We start from the raw sequence: 25,675 nt of genomic DNA on the forward strand, positions 1-25,675 counted from the left end.
GGGACAGCCTGTCCCCTGTGTGCACGTGATGAACGGAGGACTTCATGATCTGGAGACACTGTGACGATTTTTTTTTTCAAGCCTTGAATGATCTTTTATAGGTGGTGTGTCTCACATAAATTAAAAATGATCTTCTAGAAGGAAAAAAAAAACTCCAGGAATGTTTATTTCTTGTGGAGTTATTTTAACTTCCAGAAAAAAATGCCTATAACTTTTCTCACCACTGGTGTTAGAATCCTTTTATCTCTTTTCCCCTATTTTAGAGACTTGAGAAAGATCAGTTTGTACAGTGATATAAAAACACGTTTTTCCCCCACCCCCAGAACTCTCCAATTTATTTGTGAATGACTAGTTTTTAATAGAACTTGCCCCTACCTCCCCCCCCCCCAAATAAAAGTTACTTGGGAAGCCAGATTTATTTTTTAAGTGAAAATTCAGTGATTTTTGAGAATCACTCCCTAACCTCTTTGTCAGAGTATTAGGAACTATAAAAACTGGTAATTCCAAAATTCCATAGTTTTTCTTTAGATTTTGTTAAAAAAATGCAGTTTTCATTTTCTTGTGAATACAATAAGTAAAGGATTTTGAAAATCTGAAACAATTTTATTTCCATGTATAATTACAGACAGATGTCAGAATTCTTCTTAGAGATGTTTCTTAAACACCTGAGACATATTCTTTATGTAGGAAAAAGTATTGCAACTTTTTCGTAGCAGAGAGTGTTAGGAATTTGCTGGTGTTTCTGATTTTGCTTTCAGATTCTTTTGGCCGAAAGCCAGGGGCTTTATGTGGTTTTAATCAAGTGTTGCTTTGACTCTTGGGTTTATTTATGTAGAAATTACTTCAATGACATTTTAATTAGGAGTTATTGAATACATACACACTCATTCAGCAGAGGTTTGTGGAGTGTTTCAGAAACTTTTGTGGGCTAGGAATGCATCAGCAAGAAAGAAAAAACGAAACAGTATCAACACCTGATGTGTTTGTTATGCCCGCTTAGGGTTTCTGCATGCCTTTCACTTCCCTTCTGTTCTCAGATAGCTGCGCTCAACTATGATGAGAAAATCCTGAATGAAAACGTCTAGATATCAGTAATTTTCAAATTTTAGTTTTATTGTAAACTGTTATTTTTTGATCAGTTATTGTTACACATCTTGTAGTGTGCCTAACAGGTAAGTTAAGCTGCATTGTAAGTGTTTAATCACAGAACAAGGCATGTTCCGTGCAGGATTTGATACTGTCTGCGGTTTCAAGTATCCACAGGACGTTAGTGAACATGTCCTTTACAGACAGAGAGAGAGAGGTGCAGGTCGCAGAGCGGCCTTAGCGGCCTTTTGGGAGTCTGGCTGTTAACTTGGATGTGTGTGGGAGGCTGGGATAAAGGGGTGACAAGGTGACATTTCCCAGCGTCGATGTATGGTAGCTCTGTAGGGAGTGAAGAGGAGGCAGGGATGATCACTGGGCTGGGGGAGCTAAACCTGGTGGTTTGGAAGACTACTCAAGTAGGGCAAGTCGTATGTGGCTAGAATCTGGAAAGGCCTAAAGGGACCAAGAGTTAAGGACTGTAAGAAAGTCTTAGGGACGCGTTACTTTAAAAATGAAGTCAACCAGTGAACTCTGCAATGACCTCATCGAGCTGGGAGTGGCGAGACTGGGGTGTGGGGGTCCACCGTGGGGGTGGGGCATGGCGAGGAGTGGGGGGGAATTCCAGAGCCTATGAAACTGTCACATAATGCAAACTAATTAATAAAAAAAAAATGAATGAGTTAAAGCATGCCCCTACCGGCATTCATCTGCTTTACTCAGAACAATGCCCATGTAGTAAGAATAACCAGCAATGCTATGCTGGCCAGAATGTATGTACTGGATAGATGTAGACTGCAAACAATAACGTTCTCTGCGATCAGCTACTTTTCCTGTACATCTCTAGGGACTGAATTCATTATCTAGAGTATTTCACAAGCTTCAAAATAATTTTAAGTTAATAAATAAATAGTTGGATTAAAAGATGCGTGAGTTTAGCAATTCTAGCTGGAATGGCATATCCTAAGAATATACCTGTTATCAGTTGCTTTGCTTGTGATAGAATAATAACGGTAGTTACATACAGCGGTGTAAGTCTCTGCCGCCTCTGGCTGTTACTTTTCAGAATTGTTTGGCCTATTTTTATTCTTTTGAATTCCGATAACTTTTTGGGTTAGATGATGGCCAAGCCATCAGGGACTACTTAAATTTTTAGACAAGTTTGGGAGAGAATATGTATTCTTAGAGCATTGGAAGTTGTGTTTTTTTGGTCATATTTTTTTTTTTTTGTATTTTGTAAAAGGAATTTATACATGTCATTCATTTTTGTGCTATTGTTGTATAACTTATATTTTGCTAAATATTGTGTATGGAAATGTTATTGAATTTGCTTATTTGTATCCTGTGACCTAGCTGAATATGGTGTTTGTACTAGTAATGTTTTTCTGCAGATTTTATAGCCATAGGATGTGTGTGTGTGTGTGTGTGTGTGTGTGTGAGAACCTTTTTATTTCTTCCTAAGAGCTGTCATTTCACCGTTGTTGCTTCACTTCCTGTTTTATCGTAGCAGCAAAATCCTTCAGTGCCATATGGAACAGTAGCGAGAGAAGACAGTTTTGCCTCTATCCTAACCTTAGAAGGAAAAGCATTCAGGCTTTCACATGGCATGGGCTCTTCTCCAGCTGGTGGGATGCTGCTTGGAGCCCCCGTGTCTTGTGAAGGTGCTTGGGTCGGAGTCCGGGCTGTGCTCCCAGTTCCTGTTGGTGTGCACCTGTGGAGGGAGCAGATGTCATGGGGTCCCCACAACGATCATTGGCCTTTGGGGAGCAAATCGGGACGTGGCGGCTCTCTGCCTTTCTGTCTCTCTGCCTGTCAGATGGAAAACAGTTGGCTTTAGGTTTGCTGTGCTGTTTCGGATGCTTGTAACCTGGTTGAAGAAGTCCGTTTCCATTCGCCTTTCATTGGCAGAATTTGGATCATCAATAGGCATGCTGTATTTTGTCTTCCAGCTTCTGCTGTGTATATTTGATGATCATTGGTGTCTTTCCTTCATTAATATGGTGCACCACAATAACTTGTTTTCAAATATTGGGCCCAGCTTTCCTGTGGTACGCCCGTCTTGCTTGTGTTTCGGTTGCATACGCATTTTGCTGTGTTGCTGCGTTCAACTTGTGATTTTATTTTTGTAAGGATTTTCGCTCTGTGCCCCTAACAGATGTTGATTTTTGGTGTCAGGATAAAACCGGCTTCATGTCATAAGTTGAAATTGTTCTCACTAGTTCGTTCTTGAGTGGATGCAGATATCCCCTGGTGAGACCGCACGCTTTATGACTCAGTGCCGGTTCTCAGCAGTGGTGCTCAGTACCTCGCATTTCATGGTTGCCCTCTTCTGAGCTCATGTCTGTGTTCCTGCTTTGTGAATGCAGCTTCTGGTACCACTATCTTTTAGTCACTCATCACCACTCACCTGGGTATTTCAGCATCTTATCTTTTCAAAGCTTAAATGTATGTGATTTGCACACTTCCTGGCATGGCATCTTATTTTTAAATGTAAGTAAAATCAACATACTTTTGAAGAACAATGTGAAATCAGTTGGAGCAGTTTGAGATGCCTGGCTGGAGAAGCTTCGATTCAGGCTCCCACCTTCATAAGGTTTTTCCTCATTGTGCTGTGACCTGCTAAGTGCTGGACAGCTGCTCTGCCCTGCTCTTCAGGCGGCCAGGGTCAGATGCTCACCGTCCTCTTAGGAGGGTCCCTCTGCCTCGTGGTGTGTTACGTAGCCTCCTCTGCATCTCCTTCAGCCACTGCTGCTGTGTCAGTGTGTGCGTTGGTGCTGATGTGTGCTGGGGGAGTGGAGATGTGCTTCCCTGCACTTGTGTTCCCATTAGGCAGAAGTGCTTGTGTGTGTGTGTGTGTGTGTGTGTGGCAACTCTTAGCAGTTGCATTTTTTTTTTGCAAAACTGGTTGAAGGTTGCAAAGTTTGAGATCTAAATTATGTCCTTTTTAATTTCTGATTTTCAAGGATACGTTTTTAAATTGTCTCGTAACAAAACATGGCAAATGTTGTGGCTTCAAACTGTCATTTCTTAGGGGTCATTGTTCGGCACCAGTAGTCTGGCATTGTGTGGCTTTCTTCCTGTCCCAAGGCTCAAAGTGTTGGCCATATTAATTCTGACCTAGAGACCCTGGGAAAGGCCTTTTTCCAAATCCGTAGTTGTCGATGGAAGCACCTGTCACTTGTGGCTGTAGGACCCAAGGTTAGGAGACGTCGTTCCCATGCCCAGGGGTTGGCTGCATTCTGCAGGATGCGACTCTACATCTCCGTCTCAGCCATGGCTCTTTGCGTCTTGCTGTGCTTTGACTCTTGGACTGCTTCTGTCCCAAGCAGGAGGAAGCTGCTGTGTACCTAGTTTGGGCTCAGCGGAATCACTTCCCTGGTTTAAGACCAATCAGCAGGGTAACATGTCCTAGCATAGCAGAGCTGTGGTGCAGGTTAAGCCATCATGTGTGATGGCCCAAGCCCTTTAGCCATGGGGAATCAGATGAGATTGGAGACTACTGCCTTTGGTCTGGCTGTTGTGACCATTTGGGGAATGAAGTAGTGGATAGAATGACTATTTCTGCAACCCTCCCTCTCCGCTTTCCATTACTCTGCTTTTTAAATAAATCTCTTTCTCTCTCTTTTTTTTTAAGAGTGAAATCCATTCTCATTAAGGTCCTATGGATTATGCTGCATATGAGCACCAGGGAGCAGTCGTGGGGGATGTCTTCAACTTCTGCTCACCCCCAAGAGTCTGTGTTATAAATTACTACGTGCATAATATTGAGCTGTGTTTTATAGAAAGAGGTTCAATTAAAGAGCATAGCAGCTTGAAAATTTTTTTTACAATGACAGAGAAATTTCCTAACATACGTAACCTCTCATTTTTAAAAAAATGAAATTGAAACAGAGGTGGAACACACATTTCCGCTGCCACATACAGGGCACAGCGATGTTTCTCAGAAATCGAATCCACTTGTAACTGTCTTCACTGTGGATAACTTCCAAGTGCATCTCTCCTAACCCTTAGTTTGTTTTAGCTGCAGATTTATATTTCTTGCCAGATATTATTAAGTCTCCATATAGATGTCAGCTGACCAGAATACATCAATTCGTTCCCACAAACCCATCACTGCTGCTGTTCTGGAATCACTGTCTGGTTCACCTCTCAAGGTGCAGTCCTTGGCATCCCCCCTTGATAGAAGTCTGTAACCAGTTCCCGAGGCCTGGCTTAGCCAGTGAAGAGAATGAAAGGACCTTAAGGTCAGGGGTTCTTTGTTTCTATTGTCTCTCAGTCACACTGAGCATGGTTCATTGACATCTGTGGCTGTTGTCTCTTGGTCACACTGAGCATGGTTCATTGACATCTGTGGCTGTTGCCTCCCAGTCACACTGAGCATGGTTCATTGACATATGTGGCTGTTGTGTCTCGGTCATACTGAGCATGGTTCATTGACATCTGTCCATTTGATTATTGCTTTTTCCCCTATCCTGTTTTCCTGCTGAACTATGGTCTTTCTACTTTTTGAACTCCTTATTTAGTGGAACATTAAACCTTTAGCCATAATGTAACCTGGAACTATGTTATCTGAAAGCTAAAAGAAAAAGAAGCTATCTCAACTTAAGGATCAGAACCATTGTTGAGTCATCTAAAAAGGGAGTCTTCACTCAAACATGTGTTTGTCTTCAGATTGGAATCCCTGGCTTTTCCTGGATCCCTTCGGCCTCGAGCCCTGCTTCCTCCTTTCCAGCTGTCATCCCTCTTGGTCAAGCGTGGGTCTTGAATATGCCGGTAGGTTCTCTGCAACACTCTGGTTCTTCACTTTCTTCTGGCCTTTGGCTCTGTCTCTGGCTGTACTCTGTGACGACTAGATGGAGCCACCCTGTGCACACGGCTGTGTGCCAGCCCGGGGGCTCCTCAGTGCACCTCTCCCCCAGGGCAGGAGCCACCTGTGCACACGGCTGTGTGCCAGCCCGGGGGCTCCTCAGTGCACCTCTCCCCCTGGGCAGGAGCCACCTGTGCACACGGCTGTGTGCCAGCCCGGGGGCTCCTCAATGCACCTCTCCCCCAGGGCAGTGAATCTCCCCTCAGACTTGCTTTGGTCTCTGAAGTACTGAACGAGTTACACTTTTTTGCTAATGTGTTCATTGCATAGACAGTTCTTAATGTGATGATTTCTAATTGCTATGTCCATCATAGATGATTCTAAGCATGATTGTGAAACAAAGCTGCGTGGAATCTTCAGTATAGGTTAGTAGAAGCTTTTGAAAATCATTTTGCACTTAATAGCACAATCTTTTCTATGCAAAAAACCCTTTCTTTCACAGTCATCAATCCTATACTTCATATAAAATCACTTCTGGGTATGAAGTTGGATGTGCTCAGACGTCTGTATGTATTATAACTCTGCTGATACATTAGTGTTATTGGGCCAGCTTGTGTTTGTGAGAAATACAGCTTAAAGGGTTGACTTCCTTGAGAACCATAGTCTGCATGCGAGGGTTTGACTTTCTTGGGGACGGAAGCCTGTAGGCGAAGCTTTCTCTGATTTCTCAGGATGCTGAGCTGCCTCGCAGTGGATTTGGGTTGATATTAAGCTAGAGCTGGGAGTCCTAAGTCTTTTCCATGGTTTAATCTGTACCAGAATGTCTCCCTTTTAGATTTCACTGTGAAGATGTGGCTCTCTGAGTCACAGAAAGGAACTGGGTGAATTTCGGCTTCTTCTTAATAGTTGCACTCAAAAATTGCTGTTTCCATCTTCTGCTTTGCACTTGGAACAGCTCAAGTGTGTAGTTAGCTTTCTCTGTTGAAACTGTTGTTTTCCTCTGCAGTGGGAAAACATGCAATTAATTTCAATAGCAGTGTGTGGTTTATCTCCTCATCAGTGCACATGTCAAACAATGGAAAGTACCTTCTTTGAAGGCCCTCAAGCTCTTAATTCACTTGGAATTGGTGATCAGTTAAACTGAGGCTCACTGAATGATGGCTTCTAGGTCACGGGCAGGTCAGCTGTTGGTGGAATATACCAGGGTAGAAGGAAGGATGGGGCAGGGACAGACGAGGGCAAGGGGGATTATGGGAAAGAGTTTATCTTCACCTGATCCTTTGGTTTTTTTTTCCTTCATGATAATAATTAGATGTGAACAGTTAGTGTCAATTAGAATTTCAGACAAATCTGAAGCATCTCATCTCTTTGATTCCGTGAAACTTTAGCATCCATTTTAAAGAAATGTGTTGGTCTGGAAGTCGTAGTCACAGAGAGAGATCAGGGGAATCCGACAGTACCAGAGATTTTCTGTCTACTGGTTCACTCCCCAGATGACCAGGCCAGACTGAAGCCAGGATCCTGAAAGTCCATCCAGGTCTCCCACATGCCTGACACTTAAATCCTTGTGTTTAAAATGTTCATATAAAGGACAAGATGTTATACTAGGTGTATAGTATAGCTACATAAATGATTGGTGTCATTGGTGAGTTGAGGGATGCTAATTAGGAAAGTATATTTATAATGTAAAGATACTGTGTCCCCAGAAAACTTAGTGTTGTTTAAACTCTTTAGAGGCAAGAACGGGAAGGAAGGTGGGAGTAAGAGAATGAAAGAGACATCAAGTAGACTGAAGAAGGAAGAGAATTCAGGTCTCGGCAGCAGTCTAAGCCTGACTTTGCTCGGGCACTTGCTCGAGGGCTTGGGATTACTGGTGGGCACATTTGTGGTTCTGAAGAAGTGACACCCTTTCCAGCATGCATGTGGTGCTGCTCCATTCTGAAATCAGTACGGTGAGGAGTTAGTCACCTGCTCTGTTATGTACTGGTGATGGTCCCTGAGGTTACTCCTGGTTCACTAGGGGGAGCCACAGGGTTTGGGTTATACTTCTACACATTTCTTGGATTTATTACAGCACTAGAATATAAAGCACAGTCAGCAAATGGAAAAGGTCCACAAGCCAAAGTCCAGGAAAGACCTTGTGCGAAGTTCCGAGCGTCCTCTTACTGCAGCCACAAGACACGCTCAGTTCTTGCTGCAGTGACTCGTGACGGCGCATGTGCAGTACCAGGGAAACACGGTGGAGACAAGGTACTGATCATGTAGCCACCCTCTGCCTGGCGCATTTGGAAAAAAGAAGAGCAGGTGTTCCATAAAACCCCCAGTGCAGTGGTAGCCTGCCCTTTGCCAACTGTTGCCTGGGAACACTTGCAGTGCCAAGATTCCAGATGCCAGGCCAGAGCTGACCTTGCAGGCCACCTTTCCAAGGACAGCACTCCCAGGTCTGTCAAGTGAACTCTTTGTGTACAGAATGAGGCAGCCTTTTTGTTTCCCTCGAGGAAATGGTAGTGTGGCTGAAGAGGCAGATGCTTTATGCTGGCGCAGTGTCTCACTCAGCCAGGGCAGCTGCCGAGAAGACCATGCGCGGAGAACGGGCGAGGCACATTACAGGGAAGAAGTGAAGGAATCATGGCGAAAAGTAGGGTCTTTTTTCTTTTTCTGCTTCATTTCCATCTCAGTGAACATTTTACAGCTAGCTGTGTAGCTCCAGGAGGTTCTGCTGCAAACATCCCATTCTTCCTGATTATCAAAGCCCAAGTTAAGCAGTCAGGCTTTTCAATTGATAGTTTGAAGTAACATGTCATTCCAGCTTGGAGATGACACTGACCAATAACAATCAATTAGAGTGTAGTAAGTTTACACAGGAGATGTGTTGATGACTTAAACCAGAGGCATTTTGGCTTTTAAGAGGTAAGCTCTTGGGCATCTTTGTTCCAACCTTAATTATTACTAATGTGGCTGGGAGAAATTCCAAATACTTAACTTCTCTGTGATTCATTACACCACATGCTAAATACATCGTGTTTGGGACTTACCTGCGCTAACGTGTGTAATGCACATGGCACGGTGTCTTCCTTCTGTGCTCCAGGTAGGCCTCCTGTCATTCGCAGATGCCACCTGGGGGAAACTTCCTTTAGTTAGGAAGGAGATTAAGTTGAAAGTGAGGTAAAGACAAAGTAAGGAAAAGTTTTGTATAATTAAATTTTTGGAATTCTACAAAAAGATATAATTAATTTTAAGACTTAGTCCTCTGCTATCTTTAATTTGCTTCTGGGCAAATAAAAGGCTGACACCAGTCATGTAACCTAGAAGAGCAATTTTATGTAATTTGGGGGAATACATAGATGCTACACCACACATACACACACACCCCAGATGGCAGTAATATTGCCCTTAATCAACGTGATGACTCAGCATTGCTTAACATGATGCTAGGTACTTTTAGCTTGAAACCTCTTATTGTGTGTTAAAATGACTCATTTACACTGAACTATATATTAAGGAAATCCCTCTGTATATGTTTGGAACTGCCTTTTAAAGTAGCATGATTCTCTTTTTTAAATTATTACTTTATTTTGATAATCTTTACATAGTTGTTTAGGGCACAAAGGGTCAAGGCCTACAGGAAAGTATGTAAGACCATTGTTTCCACATCCTCTCTCTCTCTCTCTCTCTCTGTCTCTCTCTCTCTCTCTCTCTCTTTTTTCTGTATCTGGGGAAAGGGCAGAGATAAAGGGAGAAGCCCCACCCAGCCTCCCACCCATCCCAGGGTCAAGGTGAATCTGTACACTTATGGCTCAGGTACTTGGAAGACAGGTGTTGGGCATCTCAGCCTGGGAGGCCCCTCCCCTGAAATGTGGTTTTCTCTAGCTCAACTTCTGCCCTCTCCGCTGAGGTGGCCAATTCGCTTACAGCTGCTTTGCTCCTGTAACACTTTGCCTGAAACTGAGAGATTATCTGGCTTCATAAATCACTCATTGTTGTTTGGGTCCATACAGGGAAAAACACAATCCAATCAATCACGTCTGAACTGTTTCATTTCTTAGCATTCAGATTGTGCAGTGATGATGTCCACCAGGAATAATGTGTTGCTCAGCTAAAAGTTTGCACTGATTGACCTGCTCCACATAGGACACGCTTTGGTTCCCCAGTATTTCAGTGTGGTCATTGAGAAGCATAGGGCAATACTTATGTGAAATGCCATGTTACCTCCCCCAAACCCATCTTCATATTGGACTGAGGCTTTATGAAGCTTGACGTGATTTTGCTCATGAGTCATATCTGGATGGGAACAGAGGAAATTGGAAAATTGAGACATTTGTTTTACTACATCAGAGAAAAAATTTTGGTCATATATACCTGAAACTTTAAAAAGTAACAATTACAACATAACCAAGATTAGCTACAGTGAGATGATGGGCATTGGAGTCACCTTCCCTTTGCTGTGATAGTGGAGGAACAGAGGGCCTGATAAGACATCTAATTTTGGAGGAAGGTGTTCCTTAAGGTCCAGGAGACCCAGAATAGGGTGATGTATAGGCACTGTAATAGAATTCAGGAAACGGAACTCCATCTTCTTGGTGGTTGGGGACCATAAGAGGAAAAGAAGGCTGAGCTGAACTTTGAAGATGTTTTCAACTGGTTCTTCCTAACGCAATATAGACAGCAGTTGTGCTTTGCTCCCACAGTTTACGGTGCTGTAGTCAGTACTTGGAAAATAATGCTGCTCCCCTGTCTTCAACAGTTGATCCTGAAGTGCCTGTGATTTGTAATTCAAAATTGTTCTCAGGGGGAGAAAATAGTTGCTTAACCTGATATTTGAGAATGATTTAAAGGTAGGTTTAGGACTTGTAAGAATAAGCCTTCAGAAATAATAAATGTCTCAGCGTGTAGGTTACCGTTTTTCAGAATAATGAGAAAGATATTAAAGGTAGATCCAGTTGGTGACGCAGTTGCAGAGAACTAGCAACCATGCACACATGTGTGGTGGATTATGTTCTGAAGGCTAAGCACAGCTCATACACTTTGATCGTGTGATGGGACAAATGTGTAATTCTGTAATCTGGTTCCCTCAGTTTCTAAATGTGAAGCACCACTGGCCATTGCCAGGAACCCCAGATCCCGAGAAAGATGTCTAAATCCCGATCTGGGGCTCAAAATGAACAGGAGAACAATCTAGAACAATAAATAACTCAGCTGGGGCCAGGGCTGTAGTGCAACATGATAAGCTACTGTGCACAGTGAATGCTGGCGTCCTGTAGGCGTGCTGGCTTGAGTTCCCTGCTATTGCACCTGGAAGAGCAGCAGAAAATGGCCTGGATATTTGGGCCCCTTCCACCCGCACATGGGATCCAAATAAACGGAAAGAAAGATCCTGGCTTTGATCTGGCCCAAACTTAACTTTCATGGCCATTTGGGGAGTGGAGCTCTGAGTGAAAGGTGTGCCTTCCACCTTCCGACCGATATACCTTCCCTCTCTGCCTCTCTCTGTAACTCTGATTTTCAAATAATAAACACATCTTTAAAAAATAACCCAACTAGTAAAACAAGTAGGTCTTTCTTGGGTCTTGATTCAGAGAAACAACCTGTAAAAAATATTGAGAAAAGGGGAATTCAAGATGACTGAGGAGTGAGAAACCACATTGACCCCAACCACAGAACAATATTAGAACCTCAGAGAAGGACTGGGAACTGGAGGAGTTGTTGATGGAGAAGGAGCAGGACAGGGAGTCCATAGTACAGTGAGGAAAGAGGTCAGACAGTTTGTGTCTACACAGCTGAATCTCAGCCGGGGAATATCTAAGACAAGTAGAAATTCTAGCCACCTGGAGCCTTACCTGAAGGAGAGTTCCACAGCTACTCACTGGCTTCAAGTCAAGTCAGTGGAGGTGACTGGAGGACTGACCACACACTCTGCTCAGAAAATGAAAGCCAGATTCTCTGTCCCCCGACCCCCAAAAGCACCAGACTCAGTTGGCTGTGATGGAGACATGGGTGGAATGTGCTCCAATTCAGTAGACAGTGGGCAGTCCTCGTTGTTGCCACAAGCAACAGGAGTCAGAGTCAGGACAATGGAGAAGGTGGAGAGCACATCCTATGGATCCTGAACCTATGGGAGTCTGGGCACGTGCCTGGAGCTACACTCAACTACTGCCTGATCCCCAGGCTGCGTTTTTCACAGGCATAGAACCAGTGATTGCCTATACACAATTGAATCTGACATAAGGAAGTCCCCCTGAGCCTTTTATTTGAAGGTGCTGGGAACCCTGAGCAAAAGCCACAGTACCAACCTGGCCTGCCATGTTACAAACTTGGGATAGTTCTAGGTGTGCTATCCTTGGAGTGACTAACTCTTGTTTTCTGGAGTGCTCTGCCTTGCTGTGGTTCAGACAGGATCCCAGCATAACACCAGGGGTATAACATTTGATGCTAGTTTCCTCCAACTCACTCTAACCTATCTTGTGGGGCTTGGGGAAGCAGCCACTGATGTTCTACCTCTCCAGATCCTTAGCTGTAAAACCCAGTACTAGTTTCTGTCCTAGCTGTACCTGGGGAAGATCCCAGCTACATCCCACAGTGCTAGAGCCGTAGCTCTGGGGACATCCCTCCGGCTTGGCAGTGGGACAAGGAAATAAGCTCCTTGGTGTCTCTTGGTGTTGGGCACTGGCCTTGGGTATCACAATAGCCAGTGCCACTGACAATAAAATTTCTGGAGAATTGAAAATATATGGTCTATGGATGAAGTCTGTAAGGACACAAGAAATTGGAAGCTATTCCTCGCTCATGGATTGGAGGACTTAATGTAATTAAAATACCTATAGTACCTAAAGCAGTTTATAGAGCTAGTGCAGTTCCCATTAAAGTATGGAATTATTTAAATAAAAACCCTGCAATTTATATGGAATCACAAAAGGCTCAGGAAATTTTAAACAGTGCTGTGGAGGACAGCAAGCCTGAGATTGTACTACAAAGCACTGGTAATGAAAACAACATGGGTCTGACATAAAAACTGACACATAGGTCAAAGGGATGCATTAGGGATCCCAGCCTCACGTACGTTCAGCCAACTGAGAGTTGACAAAAGTGTTCAGAGCAGATATCGAGAAAAGGATAACTTTTCCATTAAATGGTGGTGGTGAAACCAGATGAAGCACCACCAGTGCCACACTGGGAGCCATTTTGGGTACTGTGGCGAAGGCTGTTGGACTGGAGGATGACAGCAAGCTTTGCAAGTGCTAAGCCAGAGTGATCTCACTTCCAGCTGAGCACATTGCTCTGGTCTCACAGGAAAGAAGTACCACGTAATGTCCTACGGATTCCACTCTGAATAGATCTGGGTGACACCTAGACGTAAAGGCCAGCAGACCCAGGACCCTACCAGTGCCACAGTAGGCTGTGGAATTGGAGAGACAACAGTGAGCTGCGCATGTGCTAAGCCAGGAGCAAGCTCAAGTTCAGCTCAGTGCATTGTACTGGTCCCGCATGGAAAATGGTACCAACTTGGCATCCTGTGGGTTCCAACACAGGTGCAATTGGCCTTCACACCTAATGGCCAGCAGGTTCTGGCAGGACCAGCATCCATGATTTAGTACAGCTGGCATCTCCCTAATCCTGGGCATTGCTCGAGCTGGGAGTGGGAGAAAGACTGTGCAGACAGGGGTGTGGCCGCAGCATGGAATCACATAGGCTTAAGAGTGGTGAACCAAGAGCTGGGGCTATAGGGACTGTGGTAGAAGCCTAGCACAACAGCTTGGGATTGAAACTTGCTGGAGGGAGTGGCACAGGTGATCTCCAATTAAGAACTGGGTACCAAAGGCAATCTGTAAAATGGGCCTGTAGACCTGTGGGCAACACCAGAATAGCAATCACCAACAACTAAAGAGGAGACAGAGACACAATGAATATCACTGGTGTCTCACCTGCAAAGGAGCAAAAGCCTTTGCCAACCTTAGAGTTAACTGTGGAATACATTGAACACATGGGAGATAAAGAATTTAGAAAACTTGTTATGAAACTTCTTATCAACAATGAAAAGTACATACAGGGTTCAAGGAATTTAAGGAATATGTCACATAGGAAATATTAGCAATGAATCTAATGAAAGTTGTTATCTTAGAAATTAAGAATGCAGTGGATCAAATTAAAAATACAGTGGAAAGCCTTAATAATAGAATGAGTGAGGCAGAGGAAAGAATCTCAGAATTGGGAGATATTTGTTGCCACAATGGGAAAACCATGAAAAAGCTGGAAGCAGAGCGGGGTCAAGCTAAAAAAGAAGTATTCACGAAATAAGGAACACTATTAGAAGGCCTAATATAAGAGTTATGGAAGTTCCAGAAGGCGCAGAAAGAGAAGCTGGTTTAAAAATGTATTCAAAGAAATAATAAAGGAAGACTTCCTAATATGAAGAAAGAATCCAGAGACAACATACAAGAGGGGCACAGGATTCCCAATAGGATTGACCAAAAGCGATCTTCACCAAGACACTTGATAATCAAGCTCTCTTCAGTCAAACATAAGGAAAAGATCCTTAAATGTTCACGTGAAAAAAGAATCAGTTGACCTGTAGAGGAATGACAATCAGACTCACAGCTGACCTCTCAGAGGAAACTCTACAGGCCAGAAAAGAATGGACAACATATTCCAGATTTTATATGGGAAAACATTGTCAGCTCAGAATAACCTACCCAGCAAAGCTTTCCTTTGTCTTTGTAAATGAAATAAAATTCTTCCACAGTAAGGAAAAACTGAAAGAATATGCCACTTCCAGACCTGTCCTACAAATTGATACTTAAAGATGTTTTCTTGACAGAGAAAAGCAATAACACCCACCAAAACCAAAGCAAATGTAGAGAACAGTCCAGTAAAATGACAACAGAGGACTAAGTCAGACAATGAACAGCTCATCGCTAAACTGACAGGACCAAATTACCACCTATCCAAGCCTGAGTGTAAATGGATTAAACTTATCAATCAAATGCCATAAATTAGTAGACTGGATTAAAAAATAAAGCCCATCTATCTGTTGCCTACAGGAGACACATCTCACCAACAAAGATAGGTGGGACATGAAAGGATGAAAAAACATATTCCTGGCTGAGGGAAAGGAGAAATGAGCTGGTGAAGCCATTCTTAGATAATAAAGATGTGCAAAACATTAAAAGATATGAAAAAAGACGCTACATAATTATCAAAGGGTCCATTCATCAAAAAGAGATCACCATAATGAATGTATATGCACCAAACGCATGGCACCTAGCTATGTGAAACAAATATTAATGGATTTAACGGAGATATAGACTCCACTACAATAATAGTGGATGATCTTAATACCCCCATTAACATCAAAGGACACATCTACGGGGCAGAAACTCAGCAAGGAAAGAGCAGAGCTCACCCAGACAAATGGACTTAATTGGTATCTACAGAACCTTTCGTTCTTCAGACTGAGAATACACTCTTTTTCATCAGAAAGTTCTGCAGGGTTGACCATGTTACAGGCCACAAAACAAGCCTCAGCAATTAAAAAAAAAAAAGAAAATATACCCCAGAAGAAATGCTAATACCTAAAGACTGAATAATATGCTACTGAATGAACAATGGATTATACAGCAGATCAAAGGTGAAATAATTGCTTGAAATAAATGAGGGAATCAACACAACATATCAAAACTTACAGGACATGATCAAGGCAATGTTAAGATGCAAGTTCATCTCAATCATGCTTATGCTAAGAAGTTACCAAGTAAATGAGCTACCCATGTATTTGAAGGAACTGGAAAAACAAAAGTGAAGTCATCCCAAAGTTAACAGGAAGAAAGAAATAATTAAGATAAAGGAGGAAATAAACCAGAGACCAAAAGAACAGTACAAACGATGAATGAATCAAAGAGCTGGTCCTTTGAGAAAATCAACAAAATAGATTCCCCATAGCCCAACTAATCAAAAAAAAAAAAAAAGGAGGAAGAAGGTACGGATCAACAATATCAGAGGTGAAAAGGGAAATAAACAATTGATACCTCGGATATAGAATTATTAGGAACTATTACAGGCAACTCTATGCCAAAATATCAGAAGACCTAAAAGAAATAGATGATTTTTGGACATATAAAATCTACAAAAGTGGAATCATGAGGCAATTTGTAATATAAATACATGCATAACAAGGACTGAGATTGGATCAGTAATTAAATCTTTCCTAACCAAGAAAAGCCATGGACCAGATGGCTTCACTGCAGAATTCTATCAAATGTTTTAAGAAGAACTTATCCCAATACTCCAAAAGCTATTCCAAAAATTAAAACTGAAAATCCTTCCAGTCATCCTGTGAAGCCAAGATCACCTTAATGCCAAAGCCAGATAGAATATAACAGGAAAATAGAACTACAGACCAATATCCCTGATGAACAAAGGCACAAAGACCGTCCACGTACTAGCCAACAGGACCCAACAGTGCATCAGCCAGATCATCCACCTGGACCGGTGGGATTCATCCCTGGCATGCAGGGATGTTTTAAAATTCATTATTATCAATAAATGTGATTTACCACATCAACAAATTGGAAAATAAAAACCCTATCTCAATATCTCAATAGATGCAGAGAAGGCATTTTGTAAAATCCAACATCACTTCATGCTAAGAGCTTAAGTAAGATAGGCATCGAAGCAACATTCTGTAACACAATCAAGGCAGTATTCAAAAAACCCGAAGCCAGCATCGTAGGAAGTGGGGAAAACCTGGAACTAGACAAAGATGTCCATTTTCACCACTGATATTCAATGTAGTATTGAAAGTTCTTGCCAGAGCTATTAGACAAGAAAAACAAAGAAATTGAAATTGGAATTGAGGAATTAAAATTATCCATGTTTGCTGATGACATGATTCTTTACAGAAGATTCAATCAAGAGACTATTGGAACTCAGAGTTTTGCTAAGTATCAGGATGCAAAATTACTGAACATAAACATACAAATAACTCCACAACTGAGAAAGAAATTGTAAGTACAGTCCCATAATGAAGAGGAATCTCAGATACCTTGGAATTAGCTAAAGATGTGGAAGACTTCTATAATGAAAATTACAGAACATTAAAAAAAGAGAAGAAGACATTGAAAGATTGAGAAGCTTACCATGTTCCTGGATTGGGAACATCGTCAACGTGTCCATATTACCAAAAGAAATATACAGATTCCACACAATCCCAATCAAAATACCAACAGTATAGTTTTGTGTTTCCTAGGACATTCAGTAGTTGGAACTGTGTAATATATAACCTTCTCAGGCTGTAATTTTTACCTCAGTCTTGACCCCTTGTTAGCTCAGGAATGCTTAGTCATGTGGATGTACTATGACTTGTCTTTGTTTAATGAAGGATAGCTTATTTTTTAAAATACATTTACGATATTATGAATAAAGCTGCTGTAAATATTCACATGCAGGTTTTCAGTGGGATGTCTTCATATCAGTTGGGTAAATAGCTAGTATTGGTAGGTAGTATGTAAATGTGGGTCATGCAGAAAGACTGTTTTTATGTTTGTCAGAAACTGCCAATCTTCCAAAATAATTACCGTTTTACTTTGTTGCTAGAAGTGAATGAATAGTTGTTCTACATACATGCCACCAATTTTTGTTTTTTTATTTTAGCTATTCTATTAGATCTGTAATACATTCTTGTTTTAATTTCAATTCACTAATGGCCAATGAGTATGTTTTGATAATGGTACTTTAGAAAGTTTGTAGGAAAAAATGAAAGTATAACTGAAACACAGTTATTTTGGGTAAATGTTTTGAGTCCATGGATAGTTTTTTTAATATGAATTTTCCATGGATTTTTTTGAAGATGTCTTGTAGAGGTTTATTTGCTGTATTCATTACTTTTGTGAGGCACATACACAAAAATTCATCACATTCGGGCCCGGCAGCGTGGCCTAGCGGCTAGAGTCCTCGCCTTGAACGCCCCGGGATCCCATATGGGCGCCGGTTCTAATCCCGGCAGCTCCACTTCCCATCCAGCTCCCTGCTTGTGGCCTGGGAAAGCAGTGGAGGACGGCCCAAGGCTTTGGGACTCTGCACCCACGTGGGAGACCCGGAGGAGGTTCCTGGTTCCCGGCTTCGGATCGGCGCGCACCGGCCCGTTGCGGCTCACTTGGGGAGTGAATCATCGGATGGAAGAGCTTCCTCTCTGTCTCTCCTCCTCTCTGTATATCCGCTTTCCAATAATAATAAAAAATCTTTAAAAAAAAATTCATCACATTTTAAGCTGGATTGTTTGTTTTTGATGAATCATGAGAGTTCACAGAATGTTTTGAGTGTAAGTCTTTTATTTGATACATAATTTGATAAGAAGGTTATGTATGCTAATCCACTAAGATGCAATGAGATGAGAAAGAGGAGTGAGTCAATTTTGACCTTAAATTTTCAGCCTGAGTTTCTGGGAAGAAGAAAATTGAGAGTGATAATCTCTTTGTGAAGAAGTGGAAAGGAGATGACTCATTTAGTTTCGACTTAAGGTGAAGCTTGAATATACAGAAATTGGATATTACGTATGATATAAAAATAAAATAAGATTTCTGCTTCGGCCTTATGGTGTGTTCATCCTGAATTGTTGACGAGCAAGCGGAAGTAAAGGACAGAAAGCTCAGGTAGGGACGGCGTAGCATTGTGTCATGGAAGTGACAGGATGAAGTTTGAAGAAGGAATCCGGGGTTGAAGAGGCCCCAGCATGGAGCACATGAGCACACGGCCCAGGAGGTGTAAGGTGGGGTTGTCAGGTTCCTTCAGCTTTCTGTGTGTTCTGTTATGGGGGCCTGGAGCTTGCTCTGTTAGCAGCATATCCTTCCACCTTAAAGGTTCTCTTGCTTTTTATATCCCCTGTAAAGTAGCTCCAGTCTGAATTTTCTGCTGATGGGGTTGTTTTGCAGGGTGATATGGGCAGTGGGACTCTCATTTTATGAGATACATGTGTGTGTGTGGTGTATATATGTATCAATGTGTATCTATATTTGTTGACGTTGTTGAGTGCTGATTGTGTAGAAAGAGACGAGTTTCCTTCTGTGTTGCAGTATTGTGATACAGAATCTCAACAGGGGAATGCCGGGGAGCATACAGGCCGGTCCTGAGTGTTAGGGCCGTTCCTCCTCCTCTTCATAGGATGATCTGTTGGAGTAGTTCACAGAGCGGATGCGCTAGCCACACGATAGTCCTCAGTAAGAGCGGCTTGTAGCCTGTGGTAGTTGGGGTTCTTTAATGAATTGGTATACCAACATGAAGCACTTGTTGGAAAACTTGTAAATATATCTGTTCCTTGTGAGAGCAATTATGAGTCTTTATCTGAATGTTCTGTATATAATCGATGGTTACCATTAAACTTGAGTATTATTGCTACTATCACTTCAGTGGATATTAATGATCAAATGTCATGTTTATTCTGAACTGGACATCAGTTCTACTGATAAATTTATTGTCCCTGACAAAAAGGGAGAATTTGCATCGGAAGGGAATGAAATATGGTAATTTGATCACTACACATTCCTGTAGTGCTGTGCAGCTAGATCTGTCAGCTTGTATTACTGCCCAAGTTTTAATTGCTATGAATGTAACAACCGTAATAGCTGTTTATAAAAAATACTAATTTTGTACTTTGTAAGCTTGGTGCACTCTGCCTTGGCCACTGTGTTGGTGCATATGTGTCCCCATGTTTACTGCTGGAATACTGCTCTGTGACATGAGGAAGTGTCTATAGTTTAATGTCACCAAAATTCTAAATTTGCGTTTACTAAATATATCATATTATGGCAAAATACATATAATGTGAAACACTGCTGTAATTGACTTGAGTTTACAGTTCAGTGGTGTTGATTATTTTTGTATGCCTGATGCAAAATACGCCCAGATACTTACAAAACTTAATCTGCACCAAAAACAGAAAATGTAAGTTTCTCATACTCACTGTGCTCCTGCCCTCTTGGACAGAGTCGAGGTGATTGGGTCTTAGCACAATGTATCGTACCGTATCTTTCCTGAACATGAAGATGTTGTATAGGTGACTTTTATTCTTTTCAATTCTTTTACAGGTTTGACAGATGAAAAAGTGAAGGCCTATCTTTCTCTTCACCCCCAGGTATTAGATGAATTTGTATCTGAAAGCGTTAGTGCAGAGACCGTAGAAAAATGGCTGAAGAGAAAGAACAACAAACCCGAAGGTAAGATTTGCCCCCAAAGGAACGTGGATAATTTTCAAGGTTTTTGTTTTAGCTCATAATGATAAAAGAATGAATTATTTATTCAATCAAAAAATATAAAGTAGACAGTTTTACTTGGTTGAGGAAGTATAAGTTAGAAGGAGGAAAATAAATACAAAAGTGGGATTCTTGAAAAATTGGGAGATTGTTCTTGACGGTTGGTTTAGCTAAGAAGTTAAGACCACACTGAGAATGCAGAAGTTGGCATTGTGCAGCTTGAGCGTCCCTGACTGGAGAAGCCTGGTCCCGGGGAGCTGGGTTTTCAATGGAGTGTTTGGATCGATTTGCGGTTGTTCATCTCTAGGAAATGCTCGGAGACTCCCATCTCAGAATCAGTTCTGTGCTCAGAGAGCAGCGAGTTGAGACTTTTAGGCAAGGGGTGTCCATCTGGAACTTGATGTTATTGGTGTGATTAGTTTCGATGACTGGCAGCTATCGTTTGTTTAGATATTATTACACTGTTAAAGACAGAAGCCCTAAGAAAGTTTTGATGTGCTTACCTAGAGAGAAGTGCTGACTTGCCATCTGACTTTCATTCACTTAAAACTTGTAAGTTGCAGAATGCAGAGATCTTCCTCTCTGAACTCTAGAGAAGGGAGAAAATTGGGGGGAGCCACACTTTGAGTTTTGGGTTTCTGGAGTTGTGAGCACATGGTGCTTTGTGAAAGCGGTTCTGTTTATGCATGCAAGGAGGATGGGGTCAGAGTGAATGTGAAGTCAAGTAAGTACCCCCTGTAATTGGGCATTGGGGAGCATATTTCAACTATCTAAAGCACAAATGTGGCTGTTATTAGAATGTTAGAAGCATAAGTAAATGTTTCAGAATTTTAATTCTATATATTTTTGTAATACAAAAGTAAGTTTTTAAAAAGATTTATTTATATTTATTGGAAAGTCAGATTTACAGAAAGAAGGAGAGACAGAAAGAAAAACCTTTTGTCTGCTGGTTCACTCTCCAAGTGGCCACAATGGCTGGAGCGGGGGTGATCCACAGCCAGGAGCCAGGAGCCTCCTCCAGGTCTCCCACATGGGTGCAGGGTCCCAAGGCATTGGGCTGTCCACAACTGCTTTCCCAGGCCACAAGCACGGAGCTGGAAGGGAACTGGAGCTGCCGGGATACAAACTAGTGTCCATATGGGATTCTGGCAAAGTGAGGAGCTACTAGGCTGCCATGCTGGGCCCCAAAAGTAAATTTTTAAAACTTGGCTTTCACACTGTAATATTAAATCATTTATAGAGTATTTATAGAGTATTTATAGAGTATTTATAAAAAGGAGGCATGGAAAAACAAAAATAAATGAATGATAAGCATTTCTTCACATCACAATATTTAATACCAAGAGCAGAGCTTGGTACAGTTCATGTTAGCAACTCTGAACCTCTAATGTGTGAAAATGTTTTGAGATGATTGAACTCTCTTTGGAGAGTATAGCTGAGCTTTGATTAGGACCCATTGTGAATAAAGGGCTCACGTTGAACCTGCTGTATAACAAAGGCTAATACATGCCTCTGTGGTACATGAAAACCAGTGCAGGCTTAGAAAATGCAACACTTCACTCCTGTTTTACCTTTACTGTGAAAGATAACTTGACATTTTATGAGTATTTGAATATGTCACCCCTATTTTCCGTGTTCGCTTATCAAATTCTACTTTAAGCGAGTTAATGCATATGTCGATGATTTAAATGATTATTAGGCGTAGCAATGTGCAACCATTTGTAGTTATCAGCTTTCCCACCTTCCCTGCGCTGACTTGTCCCTATTAGAGACTTAAACCCAAGGATGAGGTGTTACTGACCTCACCCTGCCGAGGGTCAGCAGATCACATGGACCGAGTGTGAAGCTGAGTAGTGGAGCATGTTGTAGCTTGCAGCTTGTCCTCAGCGGCTTGGACAGGCCACGCGCGAACCGTAGTGGACTGCATCGGGTGAGCAGCGCAAGTCTCCACAGGAGGTGCTGTAGCCTTAGTTCAGTCACACAGTTTGGGAAGAGCCTGCTTGAGGTTCCTCTGAGTGCACTCATCTGTGGGCTGCATCTCAGCTCAGCGCAGACCTCATTCTCCGGGATGTGGCCGCGTGGCCCTTTGGACTCTGAGAAGCAGCTCTGAGTGTGTGCTCTCCCACCACCCCTCTTCCCACTCTGTCTCTGCTTTCCTTTCTTCCTGGTGTCCTAAACATTCCTCCTCTTCCCAGCTAGCCCCTCTGTTGAAAACTTTTTGAGGAGGAGAATTTTTGTGGAGAGATTTTCAGGGGTGTGTTTTCATTGCCCTAAGTGATCCAAGCAGAAACCGTGAGCCATGGAAACTATCGGAGAGTAATAATTTATAATCCCCACAGCTATGTTGATATAGATTATAAACATAAAATTATTAAGTAAATGGATGTTATAGAAATGCAGTCTATTGCATTTTACCTAAGAGCTGTTCCAACGGAACTGGCTTTCTCACCCCTGGTGCCATTGAGATGTTTGAATGGCCTGTGGGAAGGATTAGGAGTTGTGCTTCCTATCAGAAATGTCTCCTCTGCTTTCTAATGTGGAGAAATATTTAGAAATGTTATGTGGAGAAATATTTAGCCGTTAGTATCAGCATCACTAGAAAAGGCACTTGAAGAAGTGGACATGAACATGACGATGTCTTAATATTAGTAAAATATCCAAAGCAAGAAGTTTATTTAAGAAATTGCAAAATATAATTGCCATAATAATTCCATTGAGGAGCTCACTTGGTACTCCAGAGCTGGGCGGATTTGTCATTTTAAAATGACGAGGCTGGCTGCTTTCTTTTGTGGCCCGTCGTTGGCATCACAGTTGTGTATCTGAAAGGTTCAGATCATGGCACTGTCAGCTACGTCAGGTTTTTTCAACGATACATGAATAGTTTGTAACACAATAAACACAGTTGTTACATATTTCCTCTTTCTGTTAGTCTAGTAGTGGGATTTAATATCCATTCAGATGAAACTGTTGGATATGTCATACTTGGAATAAGGATTTAAGTTATGCTACTATTTGATAGTCTAAAAGGATTGATGCTGTTTAATTTCTGACAGATGGCTTATATGCAAGTATGTATAATTTGAATGGAAAATTAACCTAATGATGCATGGATTGCTTTGCCAAAACATGCAGTTTTGGAAGGCTGTAGTAAGTAGGGAACTCATAAATGATGTGTTAACTGGTAGTGTAGAGCATGAATAGAAAAAAATCACACAGCTTGAAATGTTATACTGAGCTCCGTTTGGATCTGCTTTTTCTCTTTTCCTTGCAGTTACATTGTAGAAAATACTGAAACTACATTCTCCCATAAATCTTGTGTTATTTTTATTGATTAGGAAATGAGAACATGTGTTGAATCTTTTGATCTGAATTATCAATAGATGTGCATCTACCACGTGGTAGCTGGGAAGGAGAACACGAACTCAGTAATCCATCTCCAAAGAGTTGTCTGGCATAGTTCTTTAGTTCTGTAAGTTATTTGTTCACATTAGTGTAAAGATGTTATCTTTATCTCTCTGAGAATGTTTGGCCAGAGAGCTGAAGTGGCTTGTGCCTTAAGGTTGCTCCATAGCACTATAGCCAAATTGGTAAGGATTTTGATAATTTTTAAAGGTTAAGTCGAATCAAGTGGAAGTGAGAGGTATGCCGTGACTCGATTGATGAAGCAGTTTTTGTGTGACTGTATAGTTGCTGTTAGGGGTTGCTTCATTTGGAGTCACCATAACATTTCCTAAGTACAATTCCTGCTTACCAGGAATTTCTAGTTATTTAAAATACTATTAATTATGAGGTTTTTTGTAGCACCATGGTGTGTCAGAAATTCATGGGAAGTAGAAATTTGCTTTCAGGCGTATGAAAGTTCTTTAAAACATTAACGACATGCAGATTATGAGAGAACATTGAATAGACTTCAAAAATATTTGCTCCCACATAAACTTTTAGAAATCATCATTTTAAAAAAGCATTTGTTGACCACAGACACTTGGAAAAAAATGTAGCCCAGAATCTAGCCCCACACATAAGTATGGAGTTAGGTTTTCTTGAGGTCTGGGAACCCACCTTGATTTCTGGCTGACTGGATGATACTCAGCACTGGGCATCCTCTGCATCAACAGGAACAATATTTCCCTAATGCTTCTAGCCCTGTGGTAGAAAAAAAGTCCCTCATGTGACGCCCACAATCTGCAATCCACCAGAATCTGGAACTCTGACCGTGGACCTCTTGCCCCAAATGGGTAATTCCGTACCTGACCCCAGGTGATGTGTCAGAATGTAGGCTCACACTAAAAATGCGATATGGAGAGTCAGACCCCGTTTGTAAGCTATGCATTACATTGATTTCATGCTTATGTCTGCATCCCGTTTTTCACATTTCCTTACATCTGAAACACTTAATTTGAAGCATTTTTGTTAATGGGCACTTGAATTCTAATGTCTTGTATATTTTTTGCTTTTTTTTTTAATTTGGGAAAATCTACACCAGGCTTATGCTATTACATATAGTGTATGTACACAATGCTGTAATACGGGAGTACTCTGCCTTCTCCTGTCTGGATTTGCAGTCCCTTCCAGTGTGCCTTGTTGCCTGTGTTCCCTGATGGCTGTATCAGTCTTGAGCACTAAGGATACTCCTTGTGGGATAAGCATTATTTCTTAATGCATAGGAATGATTAGGGAATTCATAAATGTATCCCGATAAATCCAAAGCAAGTATGTCTTGCACCCGGTTTGCCTATATCTGGTTTCTTGAAAAGCGAGGGCCACTTCCGCGCTGCTGACATGAGTTGTCGCAGCATTTTCAGACAGGGAGATCAAAATGAAAAGACGGTGGTGTTAACCAGATGGGGCTGAAAATGCTTTTTGCAAATTTTATGAACAGCAAGTCCAGGAAACACATCCCTGGAGCTGTTTCTGGAGCTAGGACGTATCTGCAGGAGGCAGCTTTGCAATCCACTTTCTTTGCCTCCCAGTTCATCGTGCTCTACCTCTGCGTTGTAACTCCTACTCTATCCAGTTTGTGGGAGGCCCCTGGAAACAAGAGGTGTGGTGTATTGAAATTCTTTGTCTGAATTCCTGGCCAACTTGCTCCATGTATGCTCAATGAATAAATCTAGCAATGGACTGACCGACTAACTTGAAGGGCCAGTGAGGGCTCCACTGTTTGATCCAAACCTAGCTCTGGGCTGGGGGATAGGAAGCTGGTATTGCTTGAGCTAGACTATCTATGGTCCCACCTCTGCTGGATGATCTGTCATACCTTCGGACTTTAGCTGTCCTCAATCCCCACCCCTTGCGCTTCAGTGGTGCCTTTGTAACTTACTCCATCCATCAGGCATGGAGCAGTGCCAAGTCTCCATGGCAGGTGTTTTGTGTATGTATCGTTGAGTTTTCAGAAGCAGTCTATGATTTATGAAGTTACTTAGTTGATGTGACTTGGGGAATCTTTACAAGTAGAGGAATGTACATGAGGTTGTTTATGTTAAATGCATATTGGAAGTGCAGAAGATTTCACGTAACATTGACAATGGGGCAGTCTCTTGAGAATTTT

General features: G+C 41.9%; 1 protein-coding gene across 3 annotated transcripts in view; it reads left to right on the forward strand.

The window, feature by feature from the left end:
- PDE10A (phosphodiesterase 10A) overlaps window positions 1-25,675 on the forward strand; it is a 244,064-nt gene that overhangs the window by 80,259 nt on the left and 138,130 nt on the right. For all 3 annotated transcript variants that reach the window (XM_058678443.1, XM_058679547.1, XM_058679001.1), the window contains exon 2: window positions 19,963-20,091. In XM_058678443.1, the coding sequence (XP_058534426.1) occupies window positions 19,963-20,091 (129 nt within the window). The remainder of the gene's footprint in view (window positions 1-19,962; window positions 20,092-25,675) is intronic.

This window comes from Ochotona princeps, chromosome 1, assembly GCF_030435755.1.
Source record: "Ochotona princeps isolate mOchPri1 chromosome 1, mOchPri1.hap1, whole genome shotgun sequence".
Lineage (NCBI taxonomy): Eukaryota > Metazoa > Chordata > Mammalia > Lagomorpha > Ochotonidae > Ochotona > Ochotona princeps.